General features: G+C 42.0%; 1 protein-coding gene across 4 annotated transcripts in view; it reads left to right on the forward strand.

The window, feature by feature from the left end:
* Positions 1-19,906, forward strand: part of LOC132883771 (1-phosphatidylinositol 4,5-bisphosphate phosphodiesterase beta-4-like) — a 258,886-nt gene that overhangs the window by 121,479 nt on the left and 117,501 nt on the right. For all 4 annotated transcript variants that reach the window (XM_060917766.1, XM_060917768.1, XM_060917767.1 and 1 more), the window contains 7 exons: positions 1,039-1,118; positions 8,080-8,133; positions 8,313-8,394; positions 10,006-10,106; positions 10,558-10,615; positions 11,213-11,321; positions 11,571-11,781. In XM_060917766.1, the coding sequence (XP_060773749.1) occupies positions 1,039-1,118; positions 8,080-8,133; positions 8,313-8,394; positions 10,006-10,106; positions 10,558-10,615; positions 11,213-11,321; positions 11,571-11,781 (695 nt within the window). The remainder of the gene's footprint in view (positions 1-1,038; positions 1,119-8,079; positions 8,134-8,312; positions 8,395-10,005; positions 10,107-10,557; positions 10,616-11,212; positions 11,322-11,570; positions 11,782-19,906) is intronic.

A 19,906-nucleotide genomic window follows, 5' to 3' on the forward strand; every position in this document is an offset into this window, starting at 1 on the left:
ACTGATGGACTGTACAGATAATCAATTCCTGAATCAGGTTAGTCCCTGGAGGAGCCCTTTCCTCACACAAACACATGGGAGAGCAAAGCTTTTTTCATGCTATTTGCAGTGGTATTGTGTTCCAGCTGCAGATAGATAGATATATAGAGAGAGAGTAGTAGTAGTAGTAGCACTGACAGGCCTGGCTCATGGCCACAGGCATCCTCAGCGAACAGAGGAAGGGCTTTCACCAATGTAGTCCGGAGTCAACATAGCACACACACAAGGAAAACCTTTCTGTGTGTAATCCCGCTCAAATTCCAATCCAATTGATGCCCATCTTGGGCCGAGTCTGGGGCACGGTGCCATCTAGTGGCTGCTGCTGGGGATGTGTGAGAACAGATTGACAGATGTATTTTATCACGTCTTGCTTAACGAATGACATGTTGACAGGGTGATGGCTGTATTGTTAATTCTCAGTTATTTTGTAAAAACGTGTCACATGATTGCGGTTGGTTCCATCATGAGCGGTTTTAATAGAGTTGAACTGCAAAACACAGCCCTGGGGTCATAAACAACGTAATATCCTTCAGCTGGCTTCATAAATAATATAATGAAGTCCTACTTGTGTTTTTTTTTTGTTTTGTTTTGCTCGGTTGTTATATCAAAAGAATAAAGTGCTGTTCAGTCTTGTGAATGATGCGATACAAAAATTTCAAAGCACTATTATTTGGATATGTGTCCATACAGTTTAACACCGCCAACAATTGCTTTCAAGTGGCTTATAAAAGACCATGTTAGTTAATGTGCTCCCTCAGAGGCACCAACCTTTGTTCAAGGACATTCAACCGTCCTTCATGCAGCCAAAGGCTCGAGCTACTCAAGCCTTCTGTAAACACTGACCCCGGCTGCTTGGTCTTAGCTCATTTCTCCCCTTGCTAACACAATATCTCTTCTGTAGTGTTTGCTTTTTTTGTCAACGTCCACTAAGCAGCGCTTACATCGCTCACGACTGCCGTCCTGTGTAATACCTGCTTCTGTTTGCTTGCTTGCTCACAGAAATGGATGGATGGGCTGAAATCAGTCATTCACAACTTCAAGGCAAACAACGTGTGTCCAATGACTTGCCTTAAGAAGCAGTAAGTAGGCACTCAGCAACGAACACACACACACACAAAGCACTCAACCGAAATATACAGCTTTTCGTGGGATTTCTGTGTCTGAAAGTCTCTTTGCAATAATGTGAAAATTAATACATGGAAGAATTGTATAATTTGGACAAGAAGAAAAAGCAAGAGAGTCAGAATGTTATTCACCAAGTGCAAATGTAAAAGGAGTATGTCTAGTGTTAGTGCCAGGAACAGAAAGCACAATTCACACAAGATATTAAATGTACCATAACAATAGTTATACACAATATATCATACACAAGATACAATGGATTACAACACAGTAATATAGCTGCAAGAAAAAAAAAAAACAGTTTGGTCAGAAGTTTACATACAGTGGCGTGAATGTCATCTTGGATATGAATGTCATGCCAATATTTGGTCTTTCAGGAATTTCTTTGAACTGTTCTTTTTCTGTGGCAGAATGATTGTACAGCATACATCTTTAATTAAAAAAAAAAACTAGAATTTGGTGCACAAGTTTTAATTTTCTTTGGGCTTTCTGACACAGGGTCAAAATTATACGCACATGGTCAAAAATTTACATACGCTCACTTAGATTATTAATTCAGAGGTGCTGAAACTTCAAAAATGTCTCTTATCTTGCCAAGGCCGAGGTCTCTTAACTTCCTGTTAGTGATCATGATTGACTACAGCTGGTAGCTTCTCTGTACCTTCATAAAAAGAGTTTGCTTACAGCACTCATTGGATTGCCCAACACACAGCAAAATAGGAACGTCCAAGGAGCTCAGTGCAGATCTGAGAAAGAGGATCGCAGATATACACAACTCCAGAATGTCTCTTGGAGCCATTTTTAAACAACTGCAAATTCCAAGATCAGTTCAAACAATTGTATGCAAGTTATTGTGAGGTGTAGTCACTTTGCCAAGCCACTTTGCTTCAAGAAAACCCAAACTGTCACCCTCAGCTGAAAGGAAATTGGTTTGGATGGTCAGGAACAACCTGGGAACCACCATGGCACAGCCCTGTCATGAACTGGAAGCTGATGGATCACTGTCTACAGTTCAGATCACCATGGACTAAGAGGCTGCTATCCAAGAAATAACCCCCTGCTCTAAAATTGACACCTTCAAGCTTAAAGTTTGGAGCCGACCACACGGACAAAGAAAAAGCCTTCTGGAAAGCTGTATGGTCAAATGAGACAGATTGCGTTGTTTGGCCACAATGACCACCATGTACAGAGGAACACTGTACCAGCTGGTGGTGGTGGTGGTAGGATCATCATGCTCTGGGGCTGTTTTGCTGCCAGTAGAACTGGTTCATTGCGCAAAGTGGATGGAATAATGAAGAAGGACTACCTCAGAATTCTTCAGCATAAATCATCAGAAACTTGAACATGACTTGGGAGTTACAACAGGATAATGAACCCAAACACGCATCAGAGCTGGTTGTGGAGGATAAAGCAACCTAACATTAAGCTTAAAACAAGTCCTGACTTCAACCCTATTGAAAATATATGTACCGTGCTTATAAGTCAAGTCCGTGCCAAGAAAAAAAAAATTTAACTCTACCAATTCTACCATGAAGAGTCATGAAATATCCAACCAGAATTCTGCCAGAAGCTTGTTCATGGTAAACAAAAAATGTTTGTTCAAGGTGAATCTTGCGAAGAGACATTTTACCCAAATATTAGGTGTGCTGTATGCATATTTTTGACCCTGTATGTATAATTTTGACCCTGTGTTGATTTCAGAAAACCCAAAGAAAATTAAAACTTGTGCACCAAATTCTAGTGTTTTTGTTTTAAATTAAAGATATATGCTGTACATTCTGCCACAGAAAAAGAACAGTTCAGAGAAATTACTGAAAGCCCAAATATTGCCATGGCATTCATATCCAAGATGACATTCATATCCAAGATGACATTCATATCACGGTATGTAAACTTCTGACCACAACTGTAAGTTACATTATCAGCTTGCGAATCCAGGCTGATATTTGGTTTTTAAACTGACTTGAATTGGCGCTGTTTATGTTTATGAGGGAACGTCAAAAAGTTTTCAGCCTCACCCAGAAAATGTCACAGGAGAAAGATTGTTCTTGTATTATTTTTCTACATACAGTAGTCTCCTTTAACTTCAGTGCAGTTGGTCTATCGATGTTCAAGTTTCGCTATCCCTTCATGGAAGGTCACATCTTGAGCCTCCACATCCTCCTCAACAGCATGGATGATGTCATCATCACTCTAAAAATGGTGACCAGTTTGGGAAACAGATAGATGGTGGCAGGTCACGTGACTAAGGTGCATGGGGCAACAGTTCAGAGCCACATTTGGCTGCTTCTGCCAGCTGTGCTGTGTTATATTACATTAATGGCATTTAGCAGATGCTCTTATCCAGAGCAACAACATACTGGGGAGCATTTGGGGGTTAGGTGCCTTAAAGCGCAAAGGGCACTTCAGCTATTCCTGCTGGTACAGGGATTCAAACCAGCAACCTTTTGGTCCCTGTGCTTCTCTAACCATTAGGCCATGGCTTCCCCATTATCCTGGAGCAATAGTACACCAGCTCAAAGTGTTCCTTTTCTTTTTTTTCTGTGATTGTTTCTTTCATTTGCGTTTTTGTTAGACATATCGGATGAAAATTCAAATTCAATCCAAATTGCTCGAAACTGGTATCATTGAACTCAGAACTGAATGCAGAACAAACAACATTTTACAGAATGAAAATATGTTTGTCCATTCTTGAGATATTACAAATCAAAGATTGAAAAAACGGCTTCATTTTTAGAAAACTGCTGTAATATTCTGTATGAGGATCACATGGTCCAAAATGGGCCTCATTAACCAATGAGATCAAATGTTTATTCTTAACAATCTTTCTATTTTTCAAGATATTTACACTGAAATTGGCAGGCACATAGATGGTTGTGTACTGAATACAAAGTTTGAAAAATTAGTCAAGACAAATTATGCAAATTAGTATTTAATTAGTATTACTAATGCTAATTAGGTAAAAATGTTAAATCGGTGCACTCAATAAAAAAGTAATAAAAGATTATTTCTAATACCCTCTTTGTGCTCTGTAGGGCTTTGTATTTCTCAAAAATATGGCCAACTAGTGTTTATATTAAAGAATATTCACAGCTTTTAAGACTAACCTCGAAAAAACTGTATGAGTCACATCCAATAAACAATTCCAATTATTTGAATTGAAACTGACACTTGCATTTCTGACTTTTGTTTTTTTTAAATATTATTCTGACCACTAAGATCTCAATATTTTTCATCAAAACAACTACAGTTATATTCTAAAATAGTTATTTGTTTACATGAATCAGTTTGATTTGAAAAAATAAGTAGGTAAAGCTATGAAAACTCACTTCAAAGTCTCCCGTGAATCATAACATCAAAACTATCAGATGGAAAATTTTGCTGAATACTTCATCAGAAACAGTGAGAGTGAGAGAACATCCCTATACAAGTTATCTGACTTATATTCACGAGTAATCCAATCGGAAAGTGATCAGAAGAGAGAGAGAGCCTGACCGCTTTCCTGTGACTCAAAAAGCACCAGCAGTTTCCCGACGTCCCGCGAGCAGAGAGTGCACTCTGTTGTACTAACTTCAACCTGCTGTTACTCCCAAAGTACTGAACAGATCTTAAATGAGATACATTTCTTTGGAAAGCAGAGATAAGCTTTTTAATGATAGTATTCACAATAGAAAATATTCAAGAGTTAAGCAATGACAGATTTGGAAACTTTGATGAGTGTCTGCATGCAGAATTTTCACAGCACAGCCAGCGAGCATCTGATATGCCTAATTTTGTAGACAGTGATCTAAGGCTTTATAATATACAGTTATGCCCCAAAATGAGAGTTACACCCCTGGTTTCTGGGTGAGGCCGAGAACTTTTTGAAGAACGCTTGTATTTGGCAATTCAGAAGTAAAATTTGATGTGTGCAAAGTAAACATTTTATAGTCCTGGAAAATGAAAAAAATTAAATATATACAATAAATATCCTCTTATGTCAGATTTAATTGTTTTTAATACTTTTTTGGTCCCTTGTCTTTAACATTTAAAATCCGCATCTATTAAACATGTGCCATATGAACAGTTATTTAAAGGAGAAAAATCCACCCTGAATGACTTTATAATTAACATGTGATCTTCAGTGGCATCCAATATTTTTATTTTGGAATAAAATACTTAGTGGACCTTCTTTCATCTGCTTACTTTCTTTTTTATTTTCACCTAAAGAGAAAAGACGCTCTTGGCCTTTTGTTTTAGGAGCTAACAGTGAGATCTCACCCTGACTGCTGCATGATTGAGATCGTTTCCCTTTTTTTTTAACTTCATTCCCTTGTGATGTAAAAACAGCAGACAACTGCTCACCTTTCACAGGAATAATGAAAATGTAACACAGCAAACAAATAAACTATCACCAGAATTGCCAAGTACAGATAGTCGTCGACTTACGACCTATGCGACTTACGACCGATCGACTTTACGACCGTCTGGTTATGACTGGCAAGTGTTTCCCAGCTGAGCTAGCTGAGCGTACGACAGTTTCTGCCCCAGCTCCCAGCAGCGCCTCTCGCCGCGTACAACAGTTTCCGCCCCAGCTCCAGGCACATGCACAGTCTCTCTCGCGCTCCCTCGCGCACTCCGTCATACAGTTTCCGCCCCAGCTCCTGGTTTATGAAACGAGCAAATCCTCCCGCCAGCCCGAGCGCTGCAACAGCTGATGATGACGTAGACGACCCACAGCCAAGCACCAGTGATGCCAGCGGTCACTAAATTTTGTATTTTGCTATGTTTTACATTTGTATTTTGGTATGTTTCAAACTAAAATGTTTTTTATTTTTCACACCTGTATTTCGTATTTTTTGTTTTGCACATATTAAACGAATTGTACTGTACGCAGTGTAGTATGCAGTGTTTGACTTAAACCAAATAATGAGCCAAGGTAATGAAATAAGAAAATGTTGATAAAATAAGACTTTAAGATGATTACAATATCATTACACATCACAATATACTTACGTTCATTTAACATAGGCCGACTTACGACCAGATTGGTTTACGACCGGTCAGTCGTAACCAAACGCAGTCGTAAGTCGACGACTACCTGTACATCATGAATATATTCACTGGATATAAGCAATCATGCACTCTGATTAGCTACTGTACTACTAGGCTATCAGCTCATATACCGTGAGTAGAGAAAAACAAAATGGCGGAGCGTGTTGCTGAACCAGTCGAGGAAGAAATAAAAATTCTACTCGAAAACAAAACCCACAAAACATAAAAAAGCAACAAAATATGGAATAAAAGTATTTGATGGTAAGAACGTATCTTTTTTTTTTTTCAAGAATTATTATTACAGCATTGTTCACAAATTGCTACTGGCATATCGCTGGTTTATTTGCATTCTAAGCGGAAATTATTTTGTCAGACGTTTTGTATAAAGTTTTTATTTATCAAATTTGTATAAAAAAAAAACTCTGCTTCTCAAAACCCAGTGAATGGGGATAGAATAAAACAGCTATTCCACTCAATCTTGTCGTACATGGCTTATAGCTGACTCTATCAGCTCATGCACGACTCGATTTCATGGAATAATTATCTCATTACAGTGGCACCTATCAAAGGGTGGGATATATGAGGCAGCAAGAGAAGAGTCAGTTCTTGAAGTTGATGTGTTGGAAGCAGGAAAAATGGACAAGTGTAAGGATCTGATGCCCCTTTTCCACCAAAGCAGTTCCAGGACTGGTTCGGGGCCAGTGCTTAGTTTGGAACCGGGTTTTCTGTTTCCATGGACAAAGAACTGGCTCTGGGGCCAGAAAAACCGGTTCCAGGCTAGCACCAACTCTTTGCTGGGCCAGAGGAAAGAACCGCTTACGTCAGCGGGGGGGGCGGAGTTGTTAAGACCAGCAACAGTAACAAGACCACGAAAGATCGCCATTTTTAAGCGACGAGAAGCAGCAGCTGTACAAATGCGAAGTCATTTATTATTATTGTTGTTCTTGCTGCTGCTGCTTCTTCCGTGTTGTTTTTGCTTCGATATTCGCGCCAAGGTTTATGCAAACGTAGCGACGTAACTGACGTATACAGCGACGTAATGACGTGGCTTCCCTTAGCACCGCGAGCTATGGAAAAGCAAACTGGTTCTCAGCTGGCTCGCAAGTTGAACGAGTTGTGAACCAGCACCAGCACTGGCCCCGGACCAGCCCTGGAACTGATTTGGTGGAAAAGGGGTATGAGTGACTTTGACAAGGGCCAAATTGTGATGGGTAGATGACTGGGTTCGAGTGTCTCCAAAATGGCACATCCTGTAGGGTGTTCCTGGTATGTAGGGGTTAATACCTACCAAAAGTGGTCCAAGGAAGGATAACCGGTGAACAGCGATAGGGTGTCGAAGGCTCATTGATTTGCATGGGGCATGAAGGCTAGCCCATATGGTCCAATCCCACAGAAGAGCTACTGTAGCACAAACTGCTGAAAAAGTTGATGCTGACACCTTTCTGTTTTCGCCAGCATTAACATTTAAAATAAACATTAAATGTGTTTTCGGGTGGAAGTTTTTCTTTGAATAAAACAATACTAAGGTATTACTCTTACTCTAAACTGTGAATAGCATGCTATGTTTTTTTCCAAATTACTGTACTTTATGGTCTGTACCTCTAAGTGTCCCCACTAATGTAGATTTGAATAAAGACCTTTTCTTGGCCTTTTTGAGAGCTCTTCTTGAAAGACAGACTCACTGTCCCCAGGCTGCAGACATTCACTAATTTAATCAGATCATCTAGAGATGAGACAAATCTGAAAACCATTAGCGCTTAAACCATTCAGACAGAAAAAAATATTAAAGAAAAAAGCTTTTAGGCTTTGAATGAACACCTAACTACATAAACGAGACCAGATGTACCCACTGAGTCGTGACATTGTTTGAAAATCCTTTTTCAGCTGGATGAAACTGAGCTTTCTGACTAACGTCAATGGGAAAATCCCAGTCCGAGGGTAAGTCCTTTTTGTCATACATCTGTATGCTATGGACTGGCTCATTCAGCTCCACTGATTGTGTTTACATTACCAGAGTTTCGTCACGACAATGATTAAGTAAATGAAATGAAACCGGTCTGTGTTAGGGATGGCATGGTGGACCTCATCCTGTTGTCTTTTATTTTTCTTTTCTACAGCATCACAAGGACATTTGGCTCGGGCAAAACTGAGAAAGGAATATTCCAGGCCTTGAAAGAGCTCGGCCTCCCCAGTGGGAAGGTAGTTTTTCTTCTTTATTGCTCTTAACAAATGACTACTGTCTATTGACACATCTAAACATTGGCACATCAGCTGTATTAAAGTGTATATACATTTTTCTCTGTTGCGTTGTAGATCCAAACGTTACACTCTCAGAAAATAAAGTACATTATTGTACTTTTAGGGGTACAGTGGCTTTTCACTGGGGCAGTACCCGCTAAAGTATTTATTTTCCCTTTATATACAGCTTGCAGTACTCGAGTCCAACTCGTGCCCTAATTTTAAGGACTCGTGACTCAACTTGGACTTGAGCACTGATGACTCGGACTTGTACATTAATTGCATTCGGACTCGTAAATTGGAGACGAGGACTCGGATTTTTTCTTAATATTTTTGTAACATGCCATAATAATTTGGCATAAGATATAAATATCTACATTAATTTTTGTACTAATTTCATGCAAGAGTGTCACATCTGCGTGCCTTGGTACGTGCATCAGATAGACTGTCGGGCGCGCTCCGGACAGCGCGCGCACCAAGCAGATTCTCGCGCACGCGCTGTAAACGACTTGCACCTGCATAAGATTAAGGTGCAGTCAGCCAGCCGATATAAAAACTGTGAAAACATACTTACTTTGTGAAGTATTGAGTTGCGTTGCTGACACATTACCAAGCCTTATTTCCTCGTTTGGTTTCCTGATCCCTGATTTCCTGTTTCTCGTCTTTGATTCTGCCGAGTCTACGATAGCCCGTTTGTGCCTCGCTCGACCTATTGCCTGTTTCACTGTTTTACGATTTTGCCTGCCGTTCTGGATTGTTTATCCGTCTTCACTTGGATTAATAAACACACCTTCTGCACTTACATCCGTCTCCCAACCATCTCTGACAGAATACTTCACACTCCCTGATAAAGAGAAGCACATTCACCTGTTCATACGCGGGGCGGCACGGTGGTGTAGTGGTTAGCGCTGTCGCCTCACAGCAAGAAGGTCCGGGTTCGAGCCCCGTGGCCGGCGAGGGCCTTTCTGTGCGGAGTTTGCATGTTCTCCCCGTGTCCGCGTGGGTTTCCTCCGGGTGCTCCGGTTTCCCCCACAGTCCAAAGACATGCAGGTTAGGTTAACTGGTGACTCTAAATTGACCGTAGGTGTGAATGTGAGAGTGAATGGTTGTCTGTGTCTATGTGTCAGCCCTGTGATGACCTGGCGACTTGTCCAGGGTGTACCCCGCCTTTCACCCGTAGTCAGCTGGGATAGGCTCCAGCTTGCCTGCGACCCTGTAGAACAGGATAAAGCGGCTAGAGATAATGAGATGAGATGAGACCTGTTCATACGTCATGTTCAGGAACTAACACATTAGTTACACTAACACTAACAGTTAATGGTGCTGAAACAGCCACCGTCAAATGGTGCGGTTGGAGTCTTGTTCTCGGACTCGACTTGGATCAGTAGTGGGCTCGACTCTGACTCGAGTGACTCGACGACAACCTTAAGGGGTACATTAGTGCAGATTGTACCTTGGGGGAGAGAAATGGACTCCTACTGTACCGTACCCCTATTTCTGACAGTGTATGGAGCTTTATTAGTTCTCTAAAGATAGTGAGCAAAACCGCTTTGTTTGTTTTTTCCTCTACAGAATGACGAAATTGACCATTCCGTGTTCACCTTTGACGTCTTCTATGCGCTCACTCAGAAAATATGCCCGCGCACAGATATTGAAGAACTCTTCAAAAAGATGTAGGTCCAAAACAAAAGAAACACAAGAAAGCTAGTGGTGGTTTGTGTTAATTTTCACTGCCAAGTCAAACACATTCATTCCTTTCAGTATTACTCTGTAGTGGTTTAAAGTGTCACTTTGTGTTGATGCCTGTGACGTTCAGGTCTAATTGCACTTCTCTGTATTTAGCATTAAACATTAGGCATTAAGGTTGAATGTCTTTGATATGCTAACTCCCTAAAACAACAAAAAAAACCTAATAATAATAATAAAAACCTAACCTGCTTCAACACTGATATTAATCGTTAATGTTTCAACTAACATACTGTATGTAAACAAATAAACGTTTAAAAACCTGTATTAGTGCTCTGAAAGCTATGTTGAGTGTATAGTGCATTGTGATGACTAATCCTCTCTTCATCCGTTGTTCGTTTTAATGTAAAACATTTCTTTTAATTAATTTCTTTGCAGCAATGGGGACAAAAGTGATTATTTAACAGTAGACCAGTTAGTCAGCTTTCTGAATGAAGTAAGCTCTTTATCATTCATTAACTTCTCTGTGTGCTTGCTTACCCAGCTTTCCCTGCTTCTTTATTACCTCCCTACCAATCCCGTCAACCTGTCTTATGTCGCCATGGCTACCATCAGGGCTGGGCTGCTCCGTTGCTCCAGATGCTGGCTTTGCTTTCCGTCCCTGTGTTTGCTTATTCCCTGGCTGTATACGCTTGCGTTTTTGTATCCATGTCTCTGTAAACGCATGATCCTCCTTTACCCCTGAATGTGCCTGAAATTGGTTACCCGAGGTACACGTCACTGGCAGCGTCAAATTTGCTTTCAGTAATATTGTATAACCGGACTTGCTTCTTCCATTCTCTACCTGTGTTAAGTGTTGGCTCTGCTTTTCCATGTCAAACACCACCTTATATTCCTGTCCCAGAACCCATCTGGCACTTTGATAAACCTAGATCTTCACTTCGGTAGAATATGTATGCCATTCCTGTAGTATGTACAGAAGTAGTTTTTTTTTAAGGTTGTAGATTAGCTTAATGACTCGTGAAGCAAGCTATGATGATGTTTTTACGCTCGAGAGGGCCATGCTAATAAGACCGCACTATGCTATTTGTAGAACCAGCGGGACCCTCGGCTGAATGAAATCCTTTTCCCCTTCTATGACCCCAAACGAGTCATGCAGATCATCGAGAAGTATGAAAGAGACGAAGACCTAAAGAAGAAAGGTGACTGCTTCAGTCAGAGAAAGAAAGACTCGAGGAAACTGTAATATATATCTATATATGATGAAATATATTTTCTCAGTTATTATATGCTGCCATCTTGTGGTGAACTCAAGTAGTAAAACCTGAACTGATGGAAGTGTGTGTGTCGTAGTGAAGAGGTGAAATAATAATTTTTTTAAAAAAATACATAAATGCAGATAAATTAAGAAATCAAGCTTTTTCCTCCCCCTCGACTCCCCCCTACTCCAGGTCGTATGTCCAACGATGGTTTCTGCCGGTACCTGATGTCAGATGAGAACGCTCCTGTGTTTCTGGACCGCCTGGACCTGTGTCAGGACATGGACCAGCCTTTAGCACACTACCTCATCAGCTCCTCACACAACACATACCTGACAGGCAGACAGTTTGGAGGCAAATCGTCTGTGGAAATGTACAGACAGGTGCTGCTTTCTGGATGCAGGTAAACACCAGTGTGTTTATACAGCCATTAGTAGTTAGCGTTCCTATAACAACTTGCATGATGTTTTATTGCGGTTTAATTATATTATAATATTGCATTCAATACTACTGTATTATCTGTATTATGCAGTCATTTAGTAAAAAAGGACAGCAATTACCCCTTTTCCACCAAATCAGTTCCAGGGCTGGTTCGGGGCCAGTGCTGATGCTGGTTCACAACTCGTTCAACTTGCGAGCCAGCTGAGAACCAGTTTGCTTTTCCATAGCTCGCGGTGCTAAGGGAAGCCATGTCTGTGAAGATTCTCAATCATCCAGGTCATAGTAAACTGTGGGTGGTAGAAAAGGGCAACTGGACTTGCTTGAAGATTCTTGAAAACGTTTCACCTCTCGTCCAAAAGGCTTCCTCAGTTCTGTCTGACTAATAGGGAGTATCAGATATTTATCCTCTCCTGGCTCAGAATCAGAATCAGAATTCTGATGACCAGCTCATCTAAGGTGTCACTGAGGCATCATGTTGGTGTGGGTCGCTGGAGGCTGGTTGTGAATGGCGAGTCATTAGGGTGATCAAAGGATTGCCCGTTAGGGTGATCAATGGCAATCTGACTCTCTCTGTCCTCCTGTGAGTCCCCGAAAACAGCTGGGTCCTGGCGTACACCCAGCCATCTGGGAAGAGTGTCCAAGACCACCTTGTAGATGGTTGACAAATGATGTCTTAGACCCCCACCTCTGTTCAGTGATGGCTGTTCCAGGTTTACAAAAATGGCTTCTTTGACTCCTCGCTCATACCAACGATCCTCTCTGGCTAAAATGCGTACGTCACAATCCCGAAATGAGTGTCCTTCATTGTTAAGATGAATGTAGACAGCCGAGTCCTGGCCTGAGGAGCTGGCTCTCCTGTGTTGGGCCAAGCGCCTGTATAGCGGTTGCTTCGTCTCCCCAATATACGAATTTGTGCAATTCTCACTGCACTGAATTGCATACACTACGTTGTCCTGTTTATGTCTGGGTATTCTGTCCTTAGGGTGGACCAGTTTCTGCTTCAGGGTGTTATTGGGTCTGAAATGTACTGGAATGTTGTGTTTGTAGAAGATCCTCCTGAGTTTTTCAGATAGACCAGAAATGTAGGGAATGACAATGTTCTTGCGTTTGTTCCTGTTATCATCCTTGTCAGTTATGTTCCTTTTTATGCTCTTTAGGAAAGCCCAGTTGGGATAACCGCAATTCTGAAGTGCTTTCTTGATATGGTTCTGCTCCTTCTCTTTTCCCTCTAATGTTGTAGGAATGTTCTGAGCCCTGTGTTGCAAGGTCCTAATGACCCCCAATTTATGTTCCAGTGGGTGGTGAGAGTCGAAAAGTAGGTACTGGTCTGTGTGTGTGGGTTTCCGGTAGACCTCGATACTAAGGCTTCTGTCTTGTCTAATGTGTACATCACAATCCAAGAAGGCTAGATTATTCCCACTGACATCCTCCCGAGTGAAGTTGATGTTGCTATCCACTGCATTGATGTGTTTCGAGAAAGCTTCCACCTCCTGGATTTTGATTTTAACCCAAGTATCATCCACGTATCTAAACCAATGGCTGGGAGCAACTCCTGCAAAAGTGGTCAAAGCTATATGTTACACTTCCTCCATGTATAAATTAGCCACAATAGGGGACACTGGTGATCCCATGGCGCATCCATGCTTCTGTCTGTAGAAACTTTCATTAAACTGGAAATAAGTGGTAGTCAGGCAGAGGTCAAGCAGGGTGCAAATCTGATCCGTGGTGAGTTTCGTTCTATCCAGTAAGGAGCTATCCTGAAGGAGTCGTTTTCTTACAGATTCGACTGCTTCTGTGGTGGGAATGCAGGTGAACAAGAGAAGTGACATCGTAGGAAACCATGGTTTCATCTGAATCTAGTTTGAGGTCTGCAACTTTAGAAGCAAAATCTTGGGAATTTTTGACATGATATGGTGTATTCCCAACCAGAGGAGCCAAGATTGTGGCTAGGTGTTTAGCAATGTTATATGTGACCGAGTTTATACTGCTGATAATAGGTCTGAGAGGAGCTCCTTCTTTGTGAATCTTGGGGAGTCCGTATATGAGAGGCACGGCTTCCCCAGGGTACAATCTGTAGTAAAGAGCTCGGTTGATGGCTTGGTCCTTTTCTAGTTGTTGCAAGCAGCTAACAACTTTCTTTTTGTAACCACTTGTGGGGTCCCTCCTCAATGTTTCATAAGTGGTTGTATCACTGAGGAGACTGGTCATCCTGGAGTGGTAGTCCGCTGTGTTTAGCACCACTGTGCATCTCCCTTTGTCAGCAGGAAGGATGGTGATGTTCCGGTCTCTTTGAAGCACTGTAAGAGCCCTCCTTTCTTGGCTGGTGAGGTTGGAGGGGGGTGCTTTCGCACTGGATAGAGCAGCTGATATCTTCAGTCTAAGTTGTTCTGACTCCGTGTTGGTCAGGTTGTTGTTCCTGATGGCTGTCTCTGTGGCTGTGATGAGTTCTACTACCGGTATCCGCTCAGGTGAAACTGCAAAGTTAAGACCCTTGGATAAGACATCTCTCTCTGGTTGGGTGAGTACCCTGTTGGATAAGTTCTTCACCCATTTCCCTTCTATGTCCAGTTGTGTAGCCTGGTCAGATTTCTTCCTCCAAGTCAGACCTTCTGTCTTGCCAGAGGAGGTGGTTTTAGACAGCAATTTTTGAAATTTGCGCATCTGACGTTCCTTACCTTTGGTGTGTTGTGAAAGCTGTGCCTTCTCAGTGAGATCAGAGACTCGTTCCAAAACTTCACTGGGAAGAAGGGCTGTCAACTCCTCAAATCTCAGTTTAGTCTTGTTCTGGAGAGCATCGATGGTGAAATGTACTTGTCTCACTCTCTCATTGAGAAGCCACTTCTGGGCTTTCTGCAGGATTATCTCAGCTCTGTGTCCTTTAACCGTTGAAAATAGGCGTAGGCTAGTGGGGATAATGTTGGTTTGTCGGCATCTCAGGTTAAAACGCAGGTGGTTTCTGTAGTCTGCCAGTTTTCTGGAACACTTCTCATACTCCCGCACCAGTCGAAGGGTTCTCATCCCAAAATGCGTGGAAACATGTCATTTCGGGATTGTGACGTACGCATTTTAGCCAGAGAGGATCGTTGGTATGAGCGAGGAGTCAAAGAAGCCATTTTTGTAAACCTGGAACAGCCATCACTGAACAGAGGTGGGGGTCTAAGACATCATTTGTCAACCATCTACAAGGTGGTCTTGGACACTCTTCCCAGACGGCTGGGTGTACGCCAGGACCCAGCTGTTTTCGGGGACTCACAGGAGGACAGAGAGAGTCAGATTGCCATTGATCACCCTAACGGGCAATCCTTTGATCACCCTAATGACTCGCCATTCACAACCAGCCTCCAGCGACCCACACCAACATGATGCCTCAGTGACACCTTAGATGAGCTGGTCATCAGAATTCTGATTCTGATTCTGAGCCAGGAGAGGATAAATATCTGATACTCCCTATTAGTCAGACAGAACTGAGGAAGCCTTTTGGACGAGAGGTGAAACGTTTTCAAGAATCTTCAAGCAAGTCCAGTTGCCCTTTTCTACCACCCACAGTTTAAGGGAAGCCACGTCATTATGTCGCTGTATACGTCAGTTACGTCGCTACGTTTGCATAAACTTTGGCGCAAATATCGAAGCAAAAACAACACGGAAGAAGCAGCAGCAGCAACAACAATAATAATAATGGATGACTTCGTGTTTGTACAGCTGCTGCCTCTCGTCGCTTAAAAATGGCGATCTTTTGCGGTCTTGTTATTGTTGTTGGTCTTAACAACTCCGCCCCCCGCTGACGTAAGCGGTTCTTTCCTCTGGCCCAGCAGAGAGTTGGTGCTAGCCTGGATCCGGTTTTTCTGGCCTCAGAGCCAGTTCTTTGTCAGTGGAAACAGAAAACCCGGTTCCAAACTAAGCACTGGCCCCGAACCAGCCCTGGAACTGCTTTGGTGGAAAAGGGGCAAATTTCATTCACTACACAATTCAACATCACTTCCAGGACTCTGTGCACACATCACAATAAATTGTTTGAATTTTTATATCAGAATAGCTTTATAAAAATGAGCTATGAACATAATAAGCAAGTTGTTAGTTGTTGAGAAATTTACAGATGCTACCTGTTAGGTTTCAGTTACAGTGGTGCTTGAAAGTTTGTGAACCCTTTAGAATTTTCTATATTTCTGCATAAATATGACCTAAAACATCATCAGATTTTCACACAAGTCCTAAAAGTAGATAAAGCGAACCCAGTTAAACAAATGAGACAAAAATATTATACTTGGTCATTTATTTATTGAGGAAAATAATCCAATATTACATATCTGTGAGTGGCAAAAGTATGTGAACCTTTGCTTTCAGTATCTGGTGTGACCCCCTTGTGCAGCAATAACTGCAACTAAACGTTTCCGGTAACTGTTGATCAGTCCTGCACACTGGCTTGGAGGAATTTTAGCCCATTCCTCCGTACAGAACAGCTTCAACTCTGGGATGTTGGTGGGTTTCCTCACATGAACTGCTCGCTTCAGGTCCTTCCACAACATTTCGATTGGATTAAGGTCAGGACTTTGACTTGGCCATTCCAAAACATTAACTTTATTCTTCTTTAACCATTCTTTGGTAGAACGACTTGTGCTTAGGGTCGTTGTCTTGCTGCATGACCCACCTTCCCTTGAGTTTCAGTTCATGGACAGATGTCCTGACATTTTCCTTTAGAATTTGCTGGTATAATTCAGAACTCATTGTTCCATCAATGATGGCAAGCCGTCCTGACCCAGATGCAGCAAAACAGGCCCAAACCATGATACTACTACCACCATGTTTCACAGATGGGATAAGGTTCTTATGCGGGAATGCAGTGTTTTCCTTTCTCCAAACATAACGCTTCTCATTTAAACCAAAAAGTTATATTTTGGTCACATTCTTCCACAAAACATTTTTCCAATAGCCTTCTGGCTTGTCCACATGATCTTTAGCAAACTGCAGACAAGCAGCAATGTTCTTTTTGGAGAGCAGTGTCTTTCTCCTTGAAACCCTGCCATGCACACCATTGTTGTTCAGTGTTCTCCTGATGGTGGACTCATAAACATTAGCCAATGTGAGAGAGGCCTTCAGTTGCTTAGAAGTTATCCTGGGGTCCTTTGTGACCTCACCGATTATTACATGCCTTGCTCTTGGAGTGATCTTTGTTGGTCGACCACTCCTGGGGAGGGTAACAGTGGTCTTGAATTTCTTCCATTTGTACACAATCTGTCAGACTGTGGATTGGTGGAGTCCAAACTCTTTAGAGATGGTTTTGTAACCTTTTCCAACCTGATGAGCATCAACAACGCTTTTTCTGAGGTCCTCAGAAATCTCCTTTGTTCCTGCCATGATACACTTCAACAAACGTGTTGTGAAGATCAGACTTTGATAGATCCCTGTTCTTTAAATAAAACAGGGTGCCCACTCACACCTGATTGTCATCCCATTGATTGAAAACACCTGACTCTAATTTCAGCTTCAAATTAACTGCTAATCCTAGAGGTTCACATACTTTTGCCACTCACAGATATGTAATATTCGATCATTTTCCTCAATAAATAAATGACCAAGAATAATATTTTTGTCTCATTTGTTTAACTGGGTTCGCTTTATCTACTTTTAGGACTTGTGTGAAAATCTGATGATGTTTTAGGTCATATTTATGCAGAAATATAGAAAATTCTAAAGGGTTCACACACTTTCAAGCACCAGTGTACCTGTTTATCTTCCATCCGTTTGATGTGTGACACGGTGTGCTGTCGTTTTTTTAGCGGTGGAACAAAGTCGGGATTGCATCTGGCTTCAGTTCTTGTTTCTGCCTCGTGTCTCGCTTCTTCCCAGTGATTTTTTTCATCCAAGTCCTCCACAAAACAATCTTCTGCAAAATGCTCACTGCACAATTTGCTGCTTTTTCCTGTAATAAAGTTTTCTTGATTTACTTGATGAAGCCACTTGGACAAACGTCTCGGGTACAGGAAGAAATGAAGAAGGCGTGCAGAATCCTACGTCACACAGCGCCACCCTCGTTTTTGTCTCCTAATATGTCCGTGTATCTGGGTAATCCAGTATGACCACGCCCGGGGAAATGGCCCAACGGTTGTTGTTACAACTTTTAACATATTTTTTAAAGCTCAAGTACAGTTAAATTTTTTTTCGTCTAGAACATCTTGTATTAACGTATCCTGATGACATTTCATCTCATCTCATTCTCATTATCTCTAGCCGCTTTATCCTGTTCTACAGGGTCGCAGGCAAGCTGGAGCCTATCCCAGCTGACTACGGGCGAAAGGCAGGGTACACCCTGGACAAGTCGCCAGGTCATCACAGGGCTGACACATAGACACAGACAACCATTCACACTCACATTCACACCTACGGTCAATTTAGAGTCACCAGTTAACCTAACCTGCATGTCTTTGGACTGTGGGGGAAACCGGAGCACCCGGAGGAAACCCACACAGACACGGGGAGAACATGCAAACTCCACACAGAAAGGCCCTCGTTGGCCACGGGGCTCGAACCCAGACCTTCTTGCTGTGAGGCGACAGCGCTAACCACTACGCCACCGTCCCACCCATGACATTTCATAACCCCGTAATTTCAAAATTTTGTGGTTAATTGCTTTAAAGGCACCAGATTTTTTTATTTTTTAGAAGGAAGCTTTCAACCTATTTGATTGTTACTTGTGAAAATCGGAGATTTTTGCATGTTGATTTGTCCGTTTGTTTTTTTGGTGCTCTAGCATCATCGTTTCTTGACCAATCTTCACCAAAATGCACAGGACAACTCACTAGGGTCACACAAAGACATCATTAGTTTTTGGTGGGTCAATGTCAAAGGTCAAGGTCACCAAGGTCAAATCTTATAAAAATACCTAATTGGCCATAACTTCCGAACCAAAGCTCATATCGAGATGGGACCAGTGGCGTTGCAAAGCATTTTTGAATCTCTTTTGAGGACACCATTGATGTTTTACCTCTGACATCATCTTGAGGTTGAAAAATGAGGTCAGATTTCACGAGATTTTTGACAAATTTGACCTTGACCTCAAAAATGTGTTTATTGATTTGATATTGATACTCTGACCCTGAATTAGCTTTTATGGGCCTAATTCTAAGGTCATATGCAAAATTTGGGGTCCAAAGGTCAAGGTCACAGTACTGGTTTTTAGTGCCAACCTTTCAAGTGCCTATATCTCAGATAGTTGAACTCAGATTGGGATGATTTTTTTGTAGGTTCTCCATTAAAACCCTTTTTGATTGATAAAATTAAATCTTGAGCAAATTTGATAATGACGTCACAAAAAATCACATCATATTCCATCGAATTCCCATTATCATTCTGTCTGTCTGTCCGTCCGTCCATCACACTTTGAGGGGAACTACATTGTGAACACCATAACTACTGTGATATCATGAGAGGCTGGCTGGCTCTCGGCGGGACCCTTCAATCAGTGCAAGGACACAAAGGTTAAAATAAATCAAGATTTTTAATGTTATGCCAGGAAATTAAACAGAAAAGGTAACTCAAAGTCCAATGTTCAAACGAAGATGGATTCCCAAAAGTCAAACTCAAGCAATGTCTCTGGCTTTAGAACAACAAAATTATAGGCAGGTTTCCTTCAGTCCAATATCCCGTTCTCAGAACAAACAAAATCTTCTGCCTTACTTTGAGTCCAGTCAACAATCCCTGTAGTCTTTAGCCCGGTGGCAACCCAGTAGCAGGCCTTCATAACCCAGGCAAGTCCTTCAGTGCAAAATCCTTCAGGTAAGAATTCCAGATAAGCTTTTCAACAAATACTCCGCCCAGCAGGTTCCACTCAGCAACAGGAGTCCATGATCCTCTCTCCTCCACCTTCACACTGGGAGTTTTGAGCTCTCACAAAGCCCTCTTACTCATTAGGCCCTTATTGGCCTCAGGTGTGTTGCCATGTTGGGTGCTGAGGGTGAAGTTCCCAACTCCACTACCAGATGGAGTTATAGCTGCCAGAAGTTGGAGCCATCTGCGTGTGACGTAGCGCCCCTCGATGATGCAGCCTCTCGGGATATCACACTACCAAAAGGAACAATGGTACAGCCTAGTGA

Source organism: Neoarius graeffei, chromosome 3 (genome assembly GCF_027579695.1).
Source record: "Neoarius graeffei isolate fNeoGra1 chromosome 3, fNeoGra1.pri, whole genome shotgun sequence".
Taxonomy (NCBI): domain Eukaryota; kingdom Metazoa; phylum Chordata; class Actinopteri; order Siluriformes; family Ariidae; genus Neoarius; species Neoarius graeffei.